At 42.1% G+C, this 23829-nt stretch overlaps 2 protein-coding genes across 3 annotated transcripts; both read right to left on the bottom strand.

Moving 5' to 3' along the window:
- Positions 1–244: 244 nt before the first annotated feature.
- Positions 245–6467, bottom strand: LOC129781566 (uncharacterized protein K02A2.6-like). Its single transcript, XM_055789229.1, has 4 exons — positions 6451–6467; positions 3641–4189; positions 3080–3598; positions 245–3038 (listed from the first exon to the last, which is right to left on the bottom strand). The coding sequence occupies exons 1-4, from the start codon at positions 6465–6467 to the stop codon at positions 245–247; spliced, it is 3879 nt and encodes a 1292-aa protein (XP_055645204.1).
- Positions 6468–6482: 15 nt separating this feature from the next.
- LOC129781579 (uncharacterized) lies at positions 6483–7878 on the bottom strand. Of its 2 annotated transcripts, XM_055789247.1 has the most exons (3): positions 7269–7878; positions 6960–7208; positions 6483–6638 (listed from the first exon to the last, which is right to left on the bottom strand). In XM_055789247.1, exons 1-3 carry the CDS (start codon positions 7389–7391, stop codon positions 6615–6617), a joined length of 396 nt encoding a protein of 131 aa, XP_055645222.1. In that variant the 5' UTR covers positions 7392–7878; the 3' UTR covers positions 6483–6614. The 2 variants fall into 2 exon arrangements, with proteins under 2 accessions (XP_055645222.1, XP_055645221.1); XM_055789246.1 differs by lacking the exon at positions 6483–6638 and having other exon boundaries at positions 6754–7208.
- Positions 7879–23829: the final 15951 nt, after the last annotated feature.

Raw genomic sequence — 23829 nt, 5'->3', positions numbered from 1 at the left:
AGTTCTACTTCGACAGCGGACTCGAACTCTGTCGATGTTGGCGTTGTTGTTGTTGATGATGACGATGCTGATGACGGGACGAACGCCGAGACCTCATGACGTGGCGTAGACGTTGCAAGAGTCGGCCCGGAACCTACCATGGTTCTCTCAGCACTGGAGACAGGCTCTGGTGAAGATAGACCTGGTGATTGGCTTGGGAGATCCCAGGCATCCAGCAAAATGTCCAGCGGCAGCGAATGTTGGTTTAAGGTGGCTTCCAACCGGTATGACCATGTAGTTTGGCGTACACGGTCTCGTTTCGGTTGAAGGACCTCGGTTGCTTGCAGTCATCGTCGGTTGGCACTGGGACACGTACCGGTGGTGGACGCAGAAGCTCGAGACACGTTCGGATTTTGCGACCAAACATGATCTCAGATGGCGACTTCTGATCCGGCAGAGCACGACTGGGCGTGCTTCGGTACGTCAGCAAGAAGACATCCAGTGCTTCTTCAATGGATCCTCTCCCCTCTCGGATTTTCTTGACGGCTCGCTTGAAGGTATCCACGAATCGTTCCGCCTGGCCATTTGATTGTGGATGAAACGGTGCTGTCGTGAGGTGCTCGATGCCATTGGAAGCGCAGAAATCGGCAAATTCGGTGCTGGTAAACTGGGTACCGTTGTCACTGACCAAGGTTACGGGCATACCCAGCCGCGCGAACAACGCACGCAAGATGCTGATGGTCGCAGCAGAGGTGATGCGGGTCGTTCGGATGATCTCGGGCCACTTAGAGAACGAATCGATAGCGAGCAGGTAGTAGTCGCCTTCGATTGGACCGGCGAAGTCGACGTGGACGCGTTGCCACGGAGCGGTCAATTTGGGCCACGGCACCGGTGGTGAGTGAGGAGGTGATCGAGCTACAGACGCACACTGCTGGCATGCCTTGACGAAGCTGACGATGTCAGCATCCAACGTAGGCCAGTACACGTAGCTCCTAGCGATGGCTTTCATTCGCTGCATGCCCGGATGGCCACGGTTCAGCTGTTCGAGGCACCGTTTCCGATGCAGCGACGGAATGACGAGTCGTTCGGCAAACAAAATACACCCATCCACCACAGAGAGCGATTCCTGCCTTGATTGGAACCGGCGAAGTTCTGACCCATCGAGTGTTGACTGGGGCCAGCCGTTCTGAACGTAGCGGTGGACTTGACGGAGCAGCGGATCTGCTTGGGTGCTTTGCGCAACGACTATGAAATTGAGAGGCAACACTTTAACCGTATTAGTTACTACTGACCTAATATCCTCTTCCAGATTGAGACTCGCGATGACGTAGTCCTCTTCAGGCTTGATGTGCTGGTCGATCAACCGGGAGAGCAGGTCTGCGTTGCCGAACTTCTCAGTGGACACGTACTCGATCTCAAAGTCGTAGAACAGCAAGTTGAGGGCGAGGCGTTGCAGGCGGTTCGCAGTGTACACTGGAATTCCCTTCTTAGAGCCGAAGATACGAAGCAGCGGGCGATGATCGGTTTGCAAACGGAAGTGCCGTCCGAAGAGCATTTTGTGGAACTTCGTGACGGCGAAGATGATGGCCAGACCTTCGCGATCGGGCTGACTGTAGGCCTGTTCTGCCTTCGTGAGCGCCCTGGATGCATGTTGGACCACCTTGATGGTTCCATCTGGGAACCTATGGCTAATGGTAGCCCCAAGTCCAACGGATGAAGCGTCAGCAGAAACGATGATTTCCCCCTTCGGATCGTAGTGTGTGAGGAGAAGATCCGACGAGTGAATCTGCTTGAACCGGTCGAACGCTTTCTGGCACTCCGGACTCCAGCTGAACTTCGTCTCCACCTTGAGGAGATTGTCGAGCGGGTAGCGTAGCATGCGCATGTTGGGGACGAACTTGCCGTAGTAGTTGATGGCCCCCAAAAACGATCGCACACCGGATACATCGGCTGGAGGCGGCAGCTTGGTGATCGCCTCGATTTTCGCCGGATCTGGTCGCAACCCGCGACTGTCGACGATGTGCCCCAAGTATCGGATTTGCTGCTTGCGAAACAAATACTTGTCAACACGAATCGTGAATCCGAAATCTTGGATTCGCTTCAGGACACCCCGTAGATTGAGGTCGTGCTCCTCTTCAGTTTCTCCGCCGACGATGACGTCATCGAGGTAGCCAGAAGTGCCCTTCAGTCCGGCTAACATTGTGTCGATGAGCTGCTGAAATGCGCCAGGCGCGATCTTCAAACCCGGCGGCAGGCGGTTGTAGAGGTAGAGACCACGATGCGTATTGATCGTCAGCAAACTACGGTACTGCTCGTCAACTTCCACCTGTAAGAAGGCGCCGGACAAATCTATCTGGCTGAAGATCTTACACTTAGCCAGCTTGGCGAAGATGTCATCCGGAAGTGGAAGTGGATACTGCTGTGATTGGAGAGCTGCATTCAGACCCGTTGAGTAGTCTCCGCAAATCCTGATGGAGCCATTGGACTTGCGGACTACGACGATCGGAGCGGCCCACTCCGAATAATCGACCGGGGTGATGATGTCCAATTTCTCTAACCGGTCGAGCTCGCGATCAACGGTATCATACATAGCGTAAGCTACCGGACGCTTCGGACAGAAGACGGGTCGAACGTTTTCTTTCAACTCCAACTTCAATTTTGTTCTGGTGCACAAGCCGAGCTTCTCGCTGAAGACCTCTGGAAAAGACGACTTGAGTGCACCTGTCGACACTGGCGTTCCAGACACGTGGCAGCAGAAGGTGTCCATAGGGACGGCCCAAAGGTTGAAACTGTCGACCAAATCGGATCCGAGTAACAGCAGCTGCTTCTCGGTTACACGGATGAGCTCACGTCGTGTACTGCTTCCGATGGTGACGTCGCACTCGAACTCCCCATCGAGCGATAGTATGCTGCCAGATGCCGTCTTCGCCTTCACCGTTGCTGACGATAACGCAGGACTGCCAATGCTCCGCCAAATCTCCCTGCTAATGACGGTGATGTCTGAGGCGGTATCGAGTTGCAGGCGAATTTTTGTTCCAGAAAAGCCCACGGAGACATATCTGCGTCGTTGCTGCACACTGCACACATCGACTACCACCACCTTGGCGGACACTGGTTGCTTCCTGCGCCTCCTTCCAGTTTTTCGTGGTTTGGCACTGGCACTGGTTTGGATTCGGTGTCACTGGAAGGATGTTTCGGTGACTCACGGTCACGCTTTTCGTACCGCTTCCCACCAAATTTTCTTATCGCTTGTACTTGGTCGTACGTGGACGGAGATTCGATCATGGCGCTGTCGTGCTTCAGGTTGTACAGCCGCTGGCACTCCTCCGAAAGTTGCTCCAACGTCACGTCATTTCTCTCTTCTATTTTCGTGAGGAGGCGGGTGCGAATCTCGACGTCGTTCTCCGATTTTAAACCACACACGTAGACCAAGCACTTGAATTGCTCCTCCGAGAGCTTACCCAGCTCAAACTCCACGCAAGCCTTGTTTTCGCGGCAAGCGAATGCCACATGGTCCTCTGCAGGATTTTTCGCTATCTGCAGGCATCGGTAGCGACGGCTGATCACCGATTCTTTTGCTCCGAACAGGCTCTTGAGCTTGGCCACTGTTTCCAGGAAGCTAAAATTTTTCGGAAGTTTAGGCAGAATGTAACTCACATACCGTTCGTGCTCCGATGCACCCAGCTTTCGCAAAAGAAGACGACCTTTTGCTTCACCGTCCAATCTAGCAGCATCCTTCTCGAAGAGATCGTCGTATCTCGAGTACCAAGCCGCAAACGTCACGTTGGAGTCGGCCTCGAACCGGAATTCCTTGATGTTGCCGGCCGAAGAGTCAAGGATCTGTTCCGGATTCGGTGGTACCTGCACGTTGATTGACGATGCGATCGTACGGAGAAAGCGTTCATGCTTCTCATCACTTTGCTGCTGCTGTTGAATCAGTTGGGTCATCATCTCTCGGTGCTGCTGCTGCATCATTTGCAAAATTTGCACGAACACATCGCTACCGACCTGTGCTTGCGGTTGGTGGGGCGGGAAAGGCGCGTACTGCTGTTGCTGGGCGGCAGAGACGGGAATAAACTGCTGCTGATAGTGGACCGCCGACACGGGGATAATCGGCTGGTTTTGTTGCCGTTGATTGTTTATCACACCCGTGGGGTCAACACTATTCTGCCCGTCGTCGTTGCTCGCAATCGCGCTTTCACTCCACTTTCTTTTCTTACGCGCGGGGGGCGAAATGATCAGTGTGTTTTTCCGACGGTGAAAAACAACACACACTCGCGATTACTCGTCGCCACTTTTGTACCGCGGGACCCTGGACTTGCACTGGGACAATATCACGACAGGGTTATAAAAACGCGCACGGTACAATAAATAAAAACAAACTTTATTCACGACATGACTAAACGATACATTTCACTATGGACGATAAACAATGACTCTGTCCACAACAATAACAATGTAAACAACAACAAGTGACAACCACATTAAAAACACATATATGCGCATCTCCAGCATCGCTCAGTGACAGTCATGTTGTCGCACGCGAGCCCTGCGGTCTGAGCTGCGTCGGATGAATAACGTATCCGAGCGCGGCAAAATAGGGTTGTCCACAACAGTGGGGATACAAGGAACCCTACTGAATATGGGGAATGCTACTATAACCTCGAAATTTCTCTATGGAATCGAACTATTCAACCCTACGGACCTTCAGGGCCTACGACCAGTTTACAACTGCTTTTTACGTGTGTCATCTGGTGCAATCAGATCATCTCCTATTCTTTCTCTCTACACCGAATGTGGAGTTCGTGATTTCACCTCAGTAGTATGTCGCACTCTGGTTCACCGTGCTTGTCGCACTCTCGAGCGTTCAAACAAAACTTCATCCAGAATGTTCGAAGAAGCAGGGAGACGTTTTTTCAGAACTAATCTCCGAACAGCTTCCTTCCCCTATCAAGGTCCTTAGAGTTCTATTCAGACCATGGAATGTTTCCCCGGTGCGGGTAGATTGAACTATCAACAGTCTTTACAAAACGGGTCAGGCAAAAGAAATCGCTCGCATGAGCTACTTGGAACTTACAGTAGCCACAAACTGATGTTCACTTACGGTTCAGCAGCAGATTATCGTATTGGATTTGGAGTCGCGGGAGTCGAACCCCCTGTTTGTCGTCACACACAGCACAGCACAGGCAGCGGCCTTATTATGCAGAATTAGCAGAGCAGATGGTCCTACGGCAATTTTTTCGTCTTCAGCCAGTGCACTTCTTGCAAGTGGCAAACAGCAAACACCCGTTCATTCAAGCAACGGTAACTCACGCTATGAATAAGGCGATCACACTTGTTTGGGTTCCCAGTTATGTCGGCATTAATGGAAATGAACACGCAGACTGACTGGCTAACGTTGGGAGATATACATGGATCTGAGACACCAGCATTCCTTCCGAAGATATCTTCAGAAATGTTGATTATCAGCTAGAGCATCATCAGCAGATCATCTGGAACCAGACAAATACAAAACTTCGGGAAGTAAAACACTATCAAACGCTGGAAGAACCGACCCGACAGAGTGGAACAACGAGTTCTTACTCGTTGTAGAATAGGACACACAAAATTAACGCATTGGTACTTGTTCGATCAAACTGAATAGTCAGTTGGTATCACCTTCGGAGTTCAGCTGACTATTAAACACATGCTGGCCGAATGTAGAGCCTACGAAGAACAACGACAACAATTTCGTCAATCTCATTCTCTGCACGACATTCTATCTCAAGAACCGATAATGAAACAAAACTTATAAAATTTTTGAAGACCACTGGGTTACTTAATCAGCTTTAGATGTTATAGCGTGGCAAAAGCCTTAAGCCTCTTAAAATCTAATGAATAAAATCAACGGAACACGAAACTTAATTCCGGAAACGTGAAATCCAATTTATGTGGATGTCACTGCTTCAGCCATCATTTCCGGAGATGGTTAATCAAACCTTCTTTGGAGGAACTATTTTCTCGATTGGTCCATGACTGCGCAGTTTGCGCCCAATCTAAACACATCCCAGTATCCATTATTCGTCGAAGGCCACCTAAACCTGAACCATGGTGGAATGAGCAGAGTGCCAAGCTTTATGTTGAAAAATCGAATGCACTTAAAGCTTTTCTAAAATATTGAGTCATCGTCAATTTTAAAACTTTCCTAAAACTTGAGACTAAGTTTGAAGACTTTATAAAAGGGTGTTCGATTGTACTAGTGCAGAAAAATGTAACAAATCGGCTCTAGAGTATAAATTAAATTAGTTTATTACAAATTAAATAATTTATTCATTCTACAACAAAAGATGTTAAAAAATATTAAATCTAAATCGTGACTTGGTCATCTCTTGTTTTTTTTAAACGGGAATTGCCTTGGTTTGATCTATCACCTATGAAAAATGGAAAAAATTACTACAAATTTGTTTTTTTTATTCTGGAAAAAGAACTCACTTCATATCTTGTGTCATCTACTCATAGCTAGCTCATTTCTCAGTGTTGTAGTCAAGAAGAGTCCCCTCGAAAGCTCATATGTATTTGATGCAATGTAAGAATGAATAAATATTAATAAAATCTTCATCGGAAAACAAAAGAAGAACAATCAAATAATTGAAAAATCAGTAGTGTATTGATAAAAGAAGCTGAAATAAGAAAAAAAAACAACTATGAAACTCAGCAACACAAAGTAACATAATAAAATCCAACAGAATACGGAATACAATAACGGTATAAATAAGGTAAATCTAAATACTACTAAAAAACATCCAAATACTAAAGGAAAAAATTAAACATCAAAATATATCAAACAAAACACAACTTGAAATAATAACAAAAATTGAAGATAACACACAAAAACACTCCCAATTATGTTTATGATAGAAAATTTAAACAAAGAGCGACTGCGCCACTTCTCCTGCAACAACCAGCAGCATTTTCAAACAACAATACTTAAATAGTCTTACCCCTTTTGCTGCTGTTTTTAGCCGTTGATTCTCCTGCCGCAATCTGGAGTTTTCCACTCTCATTTTTTGAAGCTCCCATTCAGCCTTCAGCTTCCGAAAATATACCTCGTCGATCTCGGAAATGTTTATCGGCTCCCAGTCGTACGGGTCGTCTCCAGTATCCTCTATGTCTTCATAGAACAACGGCGGAAAATTTTCGTCCTCAATCAAGCTCTCTTCAGGATCTATCTCGTTCGCGGTTGGAATAGTCTGTAAGAAAATAAGATTTCATTTTAACACTGCTACACACTCTTACACGATTTTACTCACCTTGCTTGGAAAACGAACTTTCCCTCCCGATTCCGCTTTACCTCCAATTGCTTGGGTGGCCCGATAGCCTCTCGGAACCCTCAAGCCGGTCGGAATTCGGGATGTAACGCTCGTTCGGTCCATCTTGGTGCTGAGTGAAATTTCTTCTTGCTTCTCTCTTGCAATTTCAAACAGCAGTGACAAGTATTGTTGTGTGCACCTACCAAGTAGACTGCTTGGATCGAAATCAGAGTGGGAGAATGGAAACCGGCCTACTTTTGTACCATTTTCATTTTGACATATGCAAATTGCAATGTATTATATGATTTGTTGAGATTTCTATGAAGATCGAATATCTACTAGTGATTAAATTTGGAAAATTATTCGATGTTATGCTGGAATAATATTGAAATATCAGTAAATTACGTCGCGTGTAGACTTGTTATTAAACGCTTCGTATATTTGTGTACTTAACAAGCGATTCCAGTTGCGCGGTTGATTTGGGTGAAAAAATATTCTGAATATAAAAGATAGTGATTAAGTACTGTGGATAATGCGAAAATTAGATTCAGAATTAATATTCAATTTTCGTCCGGTTCATCCTGGAGCACTGCTGGATAGACAATATGTTTTTCAAATTCAAATAGACTAAGAAGCATCTGTTGGGATCATTGGGATGTGACAACAGGAAATGATGCGAGACAGATTACATACGACAAAAAACGTGCGAAAAAGATCGTGAGGCAGCTGGAACCGTTGCCCAACGAGGACTAATGCCCAGGAAGGTTCTCATGTGTATTCAAGTGGAACTGGAAAAGTATAACTTATTAAGGGTTGCCACACATAAAATTTGAATCATTGCTGTCAATCGCTGGAACCCAGTTATTGATTAAAAACGGCCAATATTCACCGACAGGACAGAACGGAACACAAAAAATGCATTCCCAGACAATCTTTGAGAGCGTTTAAGAGAGCAACCATGGATAACGGCTATTACTACAGGATAACTTCGATATAACGTACATTTTACTTTCAAAATTGTGCGTTGTATCGAATTGTACGCTATATCGAAGCATAATAAAGAACTCAGAAACGTAGCTTATATTACTTTGTTGTGTTGCTATTGGAGTAAGGTTAATGAATAGATTCAACTAGAAGATGAAGGCAACCTTTCTCATGATGTTTCCCTTCGTACTGTTGATTGAAGTTTGATTCATTTAGAATTCGGAATCACAAAACAATTGTACTTCGGGATTGATTAAAAGTAAAAATCAAGCTTTAGTATCAAACTACAGATAATTTATTGTTCTTTCAGAAAAACAATATTCAAAAAATTATTCCTTTGGACTTTGAAAATGTGTACGTTATATCGAGGTAAAATGTACGTTATAACGAGGGTACGTTATATCGAAGTTTCCCTGTACCATCCTCCTTTTTTTGGGCTTTGGAACATGCTATTATTAATTCCGTCATTCGCAGGCGAAGTCTGATTATATACAACGTAAAACGTAAACAACGATTCTTCGCAGCGGGAGAAAAACAATGGCTACTAACTTGCGATATCCTAACCTAATATCCTATGCTACTAAGGAGACTAGAGCTTCCCTATTCCTCACTTGTCTGAGATACGTTTCAATGTGCTAAGATGCAATTCTTCCAATAATCCATTGTTTATTATCTATTGCAGGTACTTCCAGTGTTCGTTCAATATCTACCACTACGTGAAGACTTCGAGGAAAACATGGCCGTTTTCCGTAGCTTGGATGTGATATATCGACAAGGAAACGATAACCTCATACCGCTGTTGGGTCGCGTTCTAGTTGTAGGATTACAAGTTTTGTACAAGAAGCAACACAACAATGATGGTAAGTGTCCCGAGTACAGTTATCAAATTTCTCCTACCACCTTAAACATACGTATTTAAACCCTCTCTATCAGAGTGTCGCGATCTAATCTTCAACTTCGTGAAACAAATCAGTAAGGACTTTCCGGAACGTTTCGCCGAGGTGGTAGGTAGCGATGCCGAGATTGCCAACTTCGTCCAGACGCTTCCGCTTCAGTAGAAGTCGGCCCGGGTGCATTTAATGCGCAAACTGTTCGTATCGTATATCGATCCCTATCTGCAAACATGCGTGCGTCGTGTCGAGAAGCAAAGCGATCAGAATAAATCGCTCAACGGCGCCACAACACGACTTGTATTCGAGGATCACAACTGAATGAGCGATAGAAATAGATGTTCCATTGTAAGGGCCAAAACGGGTAAACTGATATAGGGGGAAAGCCGGACTCTCATTTCTCGGCAGATATATTTTACTCAACTCTAGATAGGTTTCTAGATCTTCGCAACAGAAACGGAATATTACTCGCTGTTCAGATGCTTTACTATTACTTTTATTCCTAAAATCAGTTACAGATACTAGAATATTAACAATGACACGTTGAAGTTTATTTATCCTCTCTGAATTTAGTTTATTGTTATTGCATATAAACGCATCGTATAGAATATGCATATATATCTACGCATCGTATGTTTTAACTGTTCTATATAACCCGAGCGCGGATTCATTACAAAACTAGACACACCGGCCAGCGCATGCAGGAAATACGAAAGTGATTTACGAAACTAGAGCCTAAATATATAGAAAAGGCAACCGAAGACACTATTTTGTCTATGTGCGAGAAACTCATGCAAGTGGTTCGAAAACACACAAACACTCACATACACACATACAAATGAGCGATAGAAAAGATATTTTATCGCGTACGCGAATACAATAAAAAAGGTAGACTAAATGAAACATTCACAGTAGGTCTAACAGTGAATCGAAATCAATTATTGTCATTTACAATAAATAAATCGTATTTGAAATTACAAAAGAATATTATTGTATCGTATAGCATGGAATTAAATGCATTTTTTATCTCAATGTATTGTAATTTTTTATCGTTATCACAGAATTCTAACTTCATAATTAACATAGGATTATTTATTTCCTGTTCGTCGAGCGGTCCTCGCAGTGTTCCTCCATCCAGGCAACGATCAAGCATTGCAGGGCAGGAATTTTGCTGCTCTCCACACCGCTTCCATTTGATCTCGTCATTATCCGTTTTCCCGTCGAGACGGATATCGATTAGGAATAGCCCTCCGTGCTCCGGAGTTTCCTCCCCATCTCCACACCGGACAAAGAGGCGATCTTGTAAACATCATGCTTGCTCACCATTTGTATCGGATTTACATAGCTAAACCATCAAATTAACGCATTTTGATGATCATGAGTTGTCCAATTCAATAATGTTGTTTTGTCCACATGATTTCTATGGCAACCGCTTGGCGCGCTGCAGTTTGTTTATGTTTGTTTATGGTGTGCTTCGCGCATAGCAGAAGTATGGCTTTTCTGTGTTGATTGTGTTGAGGTGAACACTTCTAAAATGCCCAAGAAAAGGCAATATTCTGAAGAAAGCCTAAATTATGAATGAATCAATATGATGACAGTAAACTCAAGCAATGATAAATGCAACATCTAATTGTGAATTCGAATGTTTTCATTCAAAAATGGAGATTTCTAAAACCGGACAAACCATGATCATTTTTTTGGGCAAACCATGATCAGAGGTGGTCAAACCATGATCATAATTCTTCTTTAAGGAAAATCGTTAAAAAACATAAAAATTTGAATAATTTCAACACCTTATGGTAGTATTAGCAACTAGAGACTTGGGGCTTTTCAACAAACCCAAACTCGTATCGATTATGTGTTATTTTCATGAAGAAAAATCGATTTGCATTTACTAGTTACGTAAAAACACCCCAAATTGGACAAACCAAGATCATTTACCCTACTATACCGAACTTTCTATACCATATGCTAAAGCTGAAATGTCTTGCAAAATAATAATGTTGTTTTGACGTAGGACTACGTCTAACCGGAAGATATAGGGGGTGAAATGAAAATCTAGGCACGGAACAAGTAGGAAAAAATGCAAGATTTGGAACGCTTATAACTCGAGCTATCAATTGATAGGAAATATATCTACGCATCTATCATAACGAATAACATTTCATTTTTCTTGAGATAAATAATTGAATAATTGTGAAATATCAAGCATTGTCCAAATGCAATATGTGCCCATTTTTGATTGGTCCATTTTGTGCTCCTCAAATCGTACCGACTAAGACGGGCAACCAGAGCAGCAGCGAAATACAATGAAGCACGATTGGAAAGGAAAAAGAAAAAAATGAACGAAACATTGGTCGCAGTCTCACACATGCGTAATTCTCGAGCCAGCCAGTCAGCTTAAAACCCCGCTCCGCTGCCATAACGATCATTCTCATCCAAACAGTACACCACATCGTTTCGCAACACATCACAACAAACCAACACATGTCTGGACATGACAAAGGAGGAAAAGTGAAGAGAAAGGCAAAATCCCGCTCGAACCGTGTTGGTTTGCAATTCCCCATAGGTGTATTCGCCAATTGCTCCGCAAGGGTAGCTCGGCCGAGCGCGTTAGTCCCAGTGCACCAGTCCACCTAGTCGGCGTTATATAGTTTCGGCCGCCGAAGTGATCGAGTTAGCTGGCAAAGCTGCTCGCAACGATAAGAAAACCCACATTCAGAACAGACCATATTAGGTTCGGTGGACATCAAGACAACAACAGGCAGTTGCAGCGAGTGGCGAGTGGCAAACGCAATCGCAAAACGGCAGCAGGTAGAAGAAGGAAAAAGTTTGTTTATACAGACAACAAAGCAAAGGTAGCAAAACCAGCCACCGTAAAACACGGCGTTTTTCAGGGCAATTAAACCTTTCAAAGAAGAGTTATTAAAAGTTTTTCACAATACCAATGCATTCTAAAGTGACATAATATGACATATAATATAAACTGATTTATTTTGTTTATGCTTGTTTTTGAACTTATTGGTGGTTGGGGTTTTTCAAATTGATCATTCAGTTTTCACATACCCATGCATGGTTTCCGAATTAAAAGTGGCTTCAAATTACAACACATTGTATACAGGATGGCATTAACTAATTTTCTCGGTAGCAAGAACTGCCTTCTTTGGTTGATAACTGATGTTGAAAATTGACTGACGTTACATCTGCATTGTATAGAAAAATAACTAAGGATGATGAGCTATGTATTTCCTGCTGCTCTGTTCGTTTTGACGTGGGACTACGTCTAACCGGAATATATGGAGGGTAAAATGAAAACCTAAACACAGAACATGCAGGAAAAAATGAAAGATTTCGAATGCTTATAGCTCGAACATTTCGTACTGGATAGGAGAGATGTTTGCATCACTTGATAGGGAATATTTCTACGCATCTATCGCAACTAACAAAATGTTGTTTTTCATTAGATAAACAATTGAATAACTGTAAAATATTAGGCGTTATCTAAACGCCCTAACTGCATCGTTTTGATTGGCCCGATTTACGGTTTCCCTAACACAGCCATCAAAACCAAGCAGCCTTGGGGAAATCGGCATTGCAAATACATGAAAGTAGGGGGACTTTTGTTCTCATCGAAAAATGTTCCCTAACACAGACTTTAAAACCAAGCAGCGAAATCGGCATTGCAAACACACGAAAGAGCCTAGAGGCGAGTGAACTGAAAAGTTTAAACCCTCTTAAAGCCAAAAAGAAGAAAAAGAACACACGAAAGTAGGGGGAGCTTTTGTTCCCACCGAAATGTGTTCCCTAATAGAGATTTCTAAACCAAGGTGCCTGGAGAAATCGGTATTTCGAATTCATGCATGTCGGGGGTATTTTTGTTCCGACTGGAATGTGTTTCCCTAACACAGACTTCAAATCCATGGAGCGTGGGGAAATCGGCATTGCGAATTCATACAAATCGGGGGTATTTTTGTTCCGATTGAAATGTGTTTCCCTAACACAGACTTCAAAACCGAGGTTTCTGGGGAAATCGGCTCTGCAAATAAATGCAAACTGCGAGTACTTTTGTACTCGCTTGCCTTTGTGCAGAGTGGAATATGTCTGTCCTAACATGATCTTCTAAACATAGTAACCTGGGAAAATCGTGCAGACACTAGAAGCGAATGAACTTCCCAGTTTCAAGCAAATTCGAGATTCGAGAAGTATGTACACTTTTGGGATGTAAACTTCCGAGGGAAATGTAAAATAAAATAATCGTTTGATAATTTTTGTTGTTGTCTTTATTGGAAAGATATTCAGCCTTAGGCTGGTTCATCAAACGTTTGATAATTCTTCCGTACATATATTTTGTTCTAGTCATCATACCAAACGTAAAAGGTCCGTCATTAAATTTACTTGTAACGAAGAACAATCAATCACAATAAATGAATTGACTTTACACGGCATTTGTTCATTTTTGACGTAGGACTACGTCTTTCATTTCTATAACGGGGTGTAAAATCAAAGTTTCGAAAACCTAAGCGTTACGCCGGAGACCGAGATTTTGAGAGTTAATAGCTCCTAAACAACTGAACGAAATGGTATGATAAACACTTCATTCGAATGATAAAATGTATACGCGTTCTATACTTGTTACTTTCTGATCCAAAAACATGTTTCAATAGTCTTAAATTTGCTTTCAAAACAGGCTATTGAAATCACCAATCGGTATATAAGCGAGCGCCGCTCGGACATCCACTCAGTTCTAATTGAACAGCGATTGGAGCATGTTGTCGCTGTTGTGGTGAAGCTCTTCATTTTCCATGAAAGCGCGGATGAACGGTGTCACCAAGAGCCTGTTTGTGCACCTTAGGCTCTTAGGCTTAGGGAATCCATCAGGAGAAGAGTGATGCCACAAACGGTTTCCCGGGAAGATCTCGAAGCAGCCGCTACACACACACACATACACGCGCGGAATTCTTTCCGTTTGGATGCCATTCAGCATCGAGAAAGATCCGGAAAATAATCTGCCAGTTCCTCTGGGAATTTAAAAAAACATTCATGTGAAAGAGTTTATTTGAATGTTTTCTATTCATGTAACACTGTGACCAAATATTTTTCAATCAAGTGCTATTAACAGATGTTTATCGAGTTAGCATAAACCACTGGTGGGCTTCCAGTATCGAGGAAAATGTGGAAATATCCAATCGTTACTGAAAATAATCTGCCAGTTCCTCTGGGAATTTAAAAATACATTCATGTGAAAGAGATTATTTGAATGTTTTCTTTCCGTGTAACACTGTGACCAAATACATTTGGTTTTGTGATTTTTCAATCAATCGCAATTAACAGGATAGCTTCTGAAGATTATTCTTCTCCGTCAGTAGGATATTTCCGTATCCAATATTGTATGCGCCCGCAATCGATTATTGCTCAGTCGCCGAAAGTTCCGAGCTCAGAGAGTTCATTCCCCTCTAGTTTGCCTTCCAAATTGTCATCGTAAACCACGCCTTCTCTCGATTCACTCACACACAAAAAGCATACTTAAGCGATATTCTGGTGGTGAGACGCATTCATTTTTCGTGAGGACATCGACAAGACAACATCGTTGCTGAGGGTGCTGGACGGCTTGTTTGAAACTGTGAGGAGCACTGAGAAGCCGATCCTTCAGGAGAAGAGAAGGTGACCATGGAAGCAGCCGCTACACACACATACACGCATGGAATTCTTTCCGTTTGGATGCCATTCAGCATCGAGAAAGATCCGGAAAATAATCTGCTAGTTCCTCTAGGAATTTAAAAATACATTCATGTGAAAGAGTTTATTTGAATGTTTTCTATCCATGTAACACTGTGACCAAATATGTTTCAATCAAGTGCTATTAACAGATGGTTATCGAGTTAGCATTAACCACTGGTGGGCTTCCAGTATCGAGGAAAATGTAGAAATATCTAATCGTTACTGAAAATAATCTGCCAGTTCCTCTGGGAATTTGAAATTACATTTTAGAGTTTATTTTAATGTTTTCTTTCCATGTAACACCGTGACCAAATACATTTGGTTTTGTGATTTTTCAATCAATCGCAATTAACAGGATAGCTTCTGAAGATTATTCTTCCCCATCAGTAGGATATTTCCGTATCCAATATTGGATGCATAAAACCTTGTGCCTCCAACGTAACGCTCTCGTTTTCGAAGTTCTCCAAATATTCATTCATTCAGAATGAATTCAGATTCAACTTCAAACAAATGAACTCTGAATCAACGATAGTCCTACGTCACCCTTGCGGTTATACCATAGATATAACCCACCTCCTGTTTTTTCACTCGCAGAGCAAATATATTGAACTCAATTGAATTTGGAAACTGTTTCATTCAATCAAGAATTTAATCAATACAAACGAATGATTGCTAAGCTAAGGTAGTTCCACGTCAACCTTGCGGTTATATCATAGATATAACCCACTAATTTTTTTTTAAAGGACTTTAATCCGAAGGTCATCCGTCCCTGTATTTACCGTTGGTTTGTCAGAACGCTTATAGCTCGTTTGTTTTTCGACAGATCGTAGACTTCGTCTCCAAAAGCTCAGATCTTTTTCATTTTTATTTACTTTGTTTGCGGAGACTACAAATCTTACAATTCATTAGTCTCCGAAACCACACTTTAAGGTACGGTAATGTGCTCACTAGTGAAATATATGATAGTGAATGAGCTGATGACCACCTATGCATTCCCTATCACAGCCATCATTTTGATTGTACGATATGTGCAAACGCCGAAAGATGCCCGGCGTTGAACATTTAATAAGTACAAAGCATTCAGAAAAAAAAAATCAAGAATCAAGTTTGTAAAAAAAACGCAAAAACACAACAAAGGTTCTTTTCAGAACCCCCAACATGTTCATGAAGAGTAAACAGTAAACTAATCCATTTTTCAGGTAGATAGGTAGGTATTCACGTAGGAGAAGAAAATAAAACAATATATTTAAAATATATATTTAGCAAAAGCTGTCCCCTTTGTATAGTCCTACGTCACTCCGGTTATGTCCCCGACATTACTAACCCGTCTTTTTTAAATTACAGATTTGGATTGACATGAGGTGAAAGGTAAAGAAAACATTAGCAAACACAAGCGAGAATTTAGGGCCACAGGTGGTGGCCCAATACAATAAAGCTATTGACGCCGCTACAACAAGAAATCGACGCTAAAAGAGAATCACATGCAAAAAAAATTATTTTGTCAAGAAAAGTGGGATTCATGCGTGACTCCTTACGGAATTCCATAAATTGCAGTTGTGAAAATACATGAATAAGTTCATTTTCTAATAATTATATTTTTTGTAAAGCAATTTGTTTCATGATGCTATTACTATCAACCAAATTACCTACCTAAAAACAGAAAGTGGGTTATATCTATGGTATAACCGCAATGGTGACGTAGGACTATCGTTGATTCAGTGATCCTTTGTTTGAAGTTGAATCTGAATCCATTCTGAATGAATGAATAAATGAATATTTGGGGGACTTCGAAAATGAGAGCGTTACGTTGGAGGTACAAGGTTTTATGCATCCAATATTGGATACGAAAATATCCTACTGATGGGGAAAAATAATCTTCAGAAGCTATCCTGTTAATTGCGATTGATTAAAAAATCACAAAACCAAATGTATTTGGTCATAGTGTTACATGGATAGAAAACATTCAAATAAACTCTTTCACATGAATGTAATTTTAAATTCCCAGAGGAACTGGCAGATTATTTTCAGTAACTATTAGATATTTCCACATTTTCCTCGATACTGGAAGCCCACCAGTGGTTTATGCTAACTCGATAACCATCTGTTAATAGCACTTGATTGAAAAATATTTGGTCACAGTGTTACATGGATAGAAAACATCAAAATAAACTCTTTCACATGAATGTAATTTTAAATTCCCAGAGGAACTGGCATATTATTGACGTCTACCCGGAGTATATGGGGGGTAAAATGAAAACCTAAACACAGAACATGCAGGAAAAAATGAAAGATTCCGAATGCTTATAACTCGAACATTTCTTACTGGATCGGAAAGATGTTTGCATCAATTGATAGGGAATATTTCTACGCTTCTGCAATTAATAAAATGTAATTTTTCATCAGATAAACAATTGAATAACTGTAAAATGTTAAGCGTTATCTAAACGGCATAACTGCCTCATTTTGATTGGCCCGATCTACGATTTCCCTAACACAGCCATCAAACCCAAGCAGCCTTGGGTAAATCAGCATTGCAAATACATGAAAGTCGGGGGTATTTTTGTTCCGACTGAAATGTGTTTCCCTAACACAGACTTTAAATCCAAGGAGCGTGGGGAAATTGGCATTCCAAATACATGTAAGTCGGGGGCATTTTTGGTCCGACTGAAATGTGTTTCCCTAACACAGAGTTCAAATCCATGTAGCGTGGAGAAATCAACATTGCAAATACATGAAAGTCGGGTGAATTTTTGTTCCGACTGAAATGTGTTTCCCCAACACAGACTTCAGAACCAAAATGTCTGGGAAAATCGGTTCTGCAAATAAATGCAAGCTTCGAGTACTTTTGTACTCGCTTGCCTTTGTGCAAATTAGAATATGTTTCTTTAACACGGTCTCCTAAACTTAGGAATCTGGGAAAATCGTGCAGACACTAGAGACGAATGAACTTTCAAGTTTAAATCCTTTATAGTATAAAAAGTAGAAGTTGAAGTTTTTGATTCATGCAAGTCGGGGTTATCTCTGCACCCGCATTTTTTTTTGCACTCCGCAAAGTGTTTTCCTAGCACGGATTATAAAAGCGGGTACGAACATAACGCTTTGGCTCGGTTATTCATTATTGTATTGAAGGATATACCTTCATATCTTCCGCTCATTGAATTTCTACGCATACCATTTGATGATTAGGCAAAATGTTGTTAACCATTTGCTGCGATAACGCCTATTCATTAAACAATATGCGTTCGACATACATGTCAAAATCGGAACTGAGTGCCTGAAGTTCATATAATCAAGCGAATTCGCGGTTCGATAAGTACGTACACTTGAGAGATGCAAACTTTAGAAACAAATGTAAAATAAAATAATCGTTTGAAAATTCTCCCGTTCACAAATTTTGTTCTAGGCATCATACCAACCGTAAAAGGACTGTCATTAAATTTACTATCACAATGCATGAATTGACCTTACATGACATTTCACAATCTTTTTACTTACAAATCAGATATAGTGAATTCAATTGAATTCGGGAATTGTTTCATTCCATAAAAAATTTAATCAATACAAACGAATGATTGATAAGCTAAGGTAGTCCCACGTCAACCTTGCGGTTATATCATAGATATAACCCACCCATTTTTCGTCAAATTTATCTACCAGACTGTTTATTTTCACAAATTAGCCGTTTTCATGTATATTTTTCCGATTCAACTACGTGACCATCAGCTGGCCAACGCGACCCAATTTGCTAGCATGAAAACTTAATTTCTTCAAAATAAAAACAGTCATAAAAAGCAGCTAATGGAAGCTATTTCCATAAATTACCTAATTGTTTTCCTTTTTTCCTGCTAAATATCTCCTCCGTACTTCATCGGTATAGAGAAGGCAGGTCCAGCTAGACCGCCTCTCTTTCTCCGAATGGCGCAGCAGCCCAGAAGATTTACTGGTCAACCGATTGCGATGTTCGACAGCAAGTACCCCGCCCAGGCATCGCGTTCGAGCGCAGGGGATAAACATCGAAATCAATTCACAACCTCAGCGATTCAATCAATTTTACATCTTTCTCGATGCTGAATGGTATCCAAACGGAAAGAATTCCGCGCGTGTATGTGTGTGTGTAGCGGCTGCTTCGATGGTCACCTTCTCTTCTCCTGAAGAATCGACTTCTCTGTGCTCCCTCACAGTTTCAAACAAACTGCTCGCGTTTCAGGGCAGATCTCGATCCTTCGCCGTCCAGCATCCTCAGCAACGATGTTGTCATGTCGATGTCCTCACGAAAAATGAATGCGTCTCACCACCAGAATATCGCTTAAGTATGCTTTTTGTGCGTGATTGAATCGAGAGAAGGCGTGGTTTACGATGGCAATTTGGAAGGCAAACTAGAGGGGAATGAACTCTCTGAGCTCGGAACTTTCGGCGACTGAGCAATAATCGATTGCGGGCGCATACAATATTGGATACGGAAATATCCTACTGATGGGGAAGAATAATCTTCAGAAGCTATCCTGTTAATTGTGATTGATTGAAAAATCACTAAACCAAATGTATTTGGTCACAGTGTTACATGGATAGAAAACATTCAAATAAACTCTTTCACATGAATGTATTTTTAAATTCCCAGAGGAACTGGCAGATTATTTTCCGGATCTTTTTCGATGCTGAATGGCATCCAAACGGAAAGAATTCCGCGCGTGTATGTGTGTGTAGCGGCTGCTTCGAGATCTTCCCGGGGAACCGTTTGTGGCATCACTCTCCTCCTGATGGATTCATGTCTGACCTAAGGTGCACAAACAGGCTCTTGGTGACACCGTTCATCAGCGCTTTCATGATAAACGAAGAGCTTCACCACAACAGCGACAACATGCTCCAATCGCTGTTCAATTAGAACTGAGTGGAGCGGCGCTCGCTTATATACCGATTGGTGATTTCAATAGCCTGTTTTGAAAGCAATTTTAAGACTATTGAAACAAGTTTTTGGATCAAAAAGTAACATGTATAGAATGCGTAGACATTTTATCTTTCGAATGAAGTGTTTATCATGGGGGTCTCCGTAGCCACATTGGTTGCGCGTTCGCTTAGTAAGCGATCGATCGTGAGTTCAAAACTCAGGGCCCTCATTGACCATCTTTGTGTTGTTACAGAATAGCTACGTCCACGCAACAATCATCAGCGATGGAGATCGATCCACGGTCGAAATAAGATCGATTCATCCATACATCTGCTCTGCTCTGCAAGAAACATCGGGATGCTGTTCTATAAATAACTCAACAATGGATCAACGACTGTCTCCGCTGTCCAGTCTTAACTGGATAATGGAAGAACAGACAGAAAACTCTTACGCCTAAATGGCTACTGTGTAAATGTGTACCATTTGTAATGGTATAGAAAGGAATACTCTAACGCCAAATAAAAAATGGCAACTGTGTAATGTGCTAATTATAGATATGATAAATATGTGACATGTACACGATTAAAATTCGGCTCTGTTACAGCTAAAATGCTAATGAGCCTTAAATAAATAAATGGGATAAAAAAAAAGTGTTTATCATACCATTTCGTTCAGTTGTTTAGGAGCTATTAACGCTCAAAATCTCGGTCTCGGGCCTAACGCTTTCGTTTTCGAAACTTTGATTTTACACCCCGGTATAGAAATGAAAGACGTAGTCCTACGTCAAAATTGCTTATTCCTGCTAGCGTACATTAGTACGTGTTACTTTTGTCAGCAATTTTCTTTTTTATTGCAATACTATACCAAACTTTCTCTACCATATGCTGAAGCTGAAATGTCTTGCAAAACAAAAATTATTTTTTTAAATTACAGATTTGGATTGACATGAGGTGAAAGGTAAAGAAAACACTAGCACACAACAAGCGAGAATTCAGGGCCATATGTTGTGGCCCAATACAATGAAGCTATTAACGCCGCTGCAACAAGAAATCGACGCTGAAAGAGAATTACATGAAAAAGAATGTTTTGCTAAAAAAAGTGGAATTAATGTGTGACTCCTTACGGAATTCCATAGATTGCATTTGTGAAAATACATGAAAAGATTAATTTTCTAATAATTATATTTTTTGTAAAGCAAATTGTTCCATGATGTCATTTTTATTACACATCCATGCATGCATTACGCCTATTAAGCTTCATTCGTTGAGGAAATATCAGTTTCGAATATCTCGAATTACATATGAAATTTGAAATTTTGCTCGCAATGTGATAGTGATAGGGATTGTATCGAATCCTCGATTCGATTTATATAATAGGGACCATAATTTCAGATTCATGCCTTATCTCACAGGAGGCCAATCGTGACATCGTGACTGTTCCCCGATTGTGACTTTTCTTGGAGACCTGCATCTTCTTCTTGAATGGCGTTAACGTTCCCTGTGGAACTTTTGCTGTCTCAACGTATGCATTAATTAGCGTCATTTAATAATACTTAATTGAGATTTCTTAGGCCAAATAATACGCCTTGAATGTAGACAAGCTCTAGAATACGCGTGACCACAGTGCAAGTCGAAGGAAATTTCTTTGACGAAAAATCCCCCGGCCAGAACGGGAATCGAACCCGAACACCCGGCATGATAATGTGAGACGCTAACCACTCGGCCACGACCTGCACCTGCAATGCTCATTTTGTTTAGAGACAGTTCCCCCGTCGCAAGACAAATTCATAGATTTTCGGAATTGAAAAACTGTAAAGTCGTTTTTAAGATATTATTCGCTGTGCTTTAAAATTAATCTCATTTATTTTATTTGTTTCAAACATAAAAATTAAATTCAGAAATGATACATCTCATAATAATACGATACACTGCAGTTCGTTCGAGGTATTCGGATGTAGCATATACGAACCCGCGTTTATAAGTAATCAAACTCCAACCGTTACACAATAGTTCACTCCTCCTTGTGTGCGTCGCCATTCAGCGCTGGCTCCGTGGGATCAATATGCTCGGGAAGATCGCACCCACAGTACGAACCGGAATTAATCGCCCTGAACAACAGATTTCGCCAGTGTTTGTCCGCTGACAGCAGATGAGGGCTACCGAAGATCAAAAGCAGCGCCCGTGCACGGGAGATGGCCACATTCAAGCGCTTTGGGCTGGCAATGAAACCAAGTGCATGCTGCTGGTCGCTTTGCAGCAGCGATTTCGAAGTTCGCACAGTAGATATAATAATCACCATACGCTCCTGGCCTTGGAATTCCTCCACGCTTCCGATTTTTGGTTTCTGCAAATTACTTTCATCCAGAATGCGCCGAATTGTCTTGACCTGCTGTTGGTACGGTGTGATAATGCCAATGTCTTCCGGTCGAACGCCTTTCTTGTAGAGCTTCAGCAGGAAGTTCGGACATGATCCGGGCACCCCGACGTTCGTTCGATGCTTGCTGGCATCGGGCAACTGGAAGCACCACCGGCAAGTTTCCAACACAAACAGCACCGATTAGTCCCAAACGCTGCTCAACTTTCAGTTTCACTAACGACGCTCACACTGTCGCCTTCATTCGATCCTGGTAAAGGAACAAGATCTCGAAGTTTTCTGGCTTTAAAATATCGGCCTACCGCATGCGACGATCCAAACAAGTTGAAACGTACCAGAAAATCCAGAACTGGCCACATTCACCGACCAAAGCCACACGGACAACTGTTTTCGAAAGGTGAATAAAAATTTCGCACAGGACTTGTTACTCCAACCAGACACCGCAACATCTCCAACTGTGGCTACGATCGATGTAACTTCTCTATCTCCTCCCTTTGCTGGCCGCGTTCGGGCATGATCCAGAGCCGTCTAACGGTCGTTCGGTGCCTGCTGCCATTGGGAAATTGGGTGGGGCCCAGGCAAGTACATACCCCATATCTCAATCCAATGAACGCAGAAGTTGATCCACTTAACCTTCCAGAAACTCACTTTCCGGATGATTCAGATATCAGCTCTATCTCCGAAGAACCGGCCACCAGCGATGGTTTCCGTGTTCTGCTACTACAATGGAACATTCGAAGCATATGGAATAACGTGGATGAGCTACTCATTCTAGTAAGGAATCAACTACCTGTCGTGCTCTGCCTCCAGGAATCCAACTTTGTACCAACTTTGGATCCTAGCTCGAAAACTGGTATGAGTTTTTCGTCTACTCTTCCGGATCATTCCGAAATCGTCAGGGTCTAGCTGTTCTTGTAGTCCTATGCTGTGTTCCACATTCACAGATTCATCTGGACACCAATATCCCGGCTGTGGCTGTAGAGATTCGGTCACCTATTAAATTGACAATCGTCTGCGTATACAACAACACACACAGTGCTCTGCGCATTTCGGAAGCACTGATGGGTATTTCCGAACAGATTTCTGAACGATCTATGTTTGCCGGTGATTTCAACGGCAGACATTTTTCCTGGGACAACCTTGGATTTGAATTTGCATCGAGCTTCAATATCCCTCTACCACAAGTGGCATATTATGGAAACATTTCAATCGCCTAACAGGAAGACGAGATAATAGAATCCCTAAGATTGATCTACATGGTGTTCTTGTTGAAGATCCGTCAGCTATCGTGTTAGTACTTGGAAAGCATTTTTCCTTAAATTCGAGTTCTCGCAGCTATCCGCTGGATTTCTGGAAAGAGGAAATTTCCCAAAAAACATCCACTAGTTCGTTACTCCACCAAGTAACCCCACAATGGATGTTGATTTCAACATGGAGGATTCGCTCTGGAAAAAAGCAAAGGAAAGTCCGCCGGCCCGGATGAAATCACATATCAAATGTTGCGTCGTTTACCATTCATAACCAAAGAAGTTCTTCTACACGGGTATAACACTAGCTGGTAGCGAGGAGAATACCCAGCAGAATGGCGTGAGTTAATTATAATCCCTATATTAAAGAGTAACAGATTGTCAAGTGATATCAACTATCGACCGCCTCACTGACCTCGTGTGTGGGTAAGGTATTTGAAAGAATGATGAACCACAGAGTGATT

The sequence above is a fragment of the Toxorhynchites rutilus genome, unplaced genomic scaffold (genome assembly GCF_029784135.1).
Source record: "Toxorhynchites rutilus septentrionalis strain SRP unplaced genomic scaffold, ASM2978413v1 HiC_scaffold_15, whole genome shotgun sequence".
NCBI lineage: Eukaryota > Metazoa > Arthropoda > Insecta > Diptera > Culicidae > Toxorhynchites > Toxorhynchites rutilus.
Note: the sequence above shows the minus strand (reverse complement) of the source record. Positions and strands in the feature narration are given on the sequence as shown.

What these genes read in the sequence shown, in the direction of transcription:
- LOC129781566 (XM_055789229.1), bottom strand. An exon ending in GGTGCATCGGAGCACGAACG is followed by an intron (nt 3,599 to 3,640) that starts GTATGTGAGTTA and finishes GAAAAATTTTAG; the next exon opens with CTTCCTGGAAACAGTGGCCA. An exon ending in AGCAACCAGTGTCCGCCAAG is followed by an intron (nt 3,039 to 3,079) that starts GTGGTGGTAGTC and finishes GCAACGACGCAG; the next exon opens with ATATGTCTCCGTGGGCTTTT.
- LOC129781579 (XM_055789246.1), bottom strand. Translation starts at nt 7,391, where the DNA reads ATGGACCGAACGAGCGTTACATCCCGAATTCCGACCGGCTTGAGGGTT. An exon ending in AAGTTCGTTTTCCAAGCAAG is followed by an intron (nt 7,209 to 7,268) that starts GTGAGTAAAATC and finishes ATTTTCTTACAG; the next exon opens with ACTATTCCAACCGCGAACGA.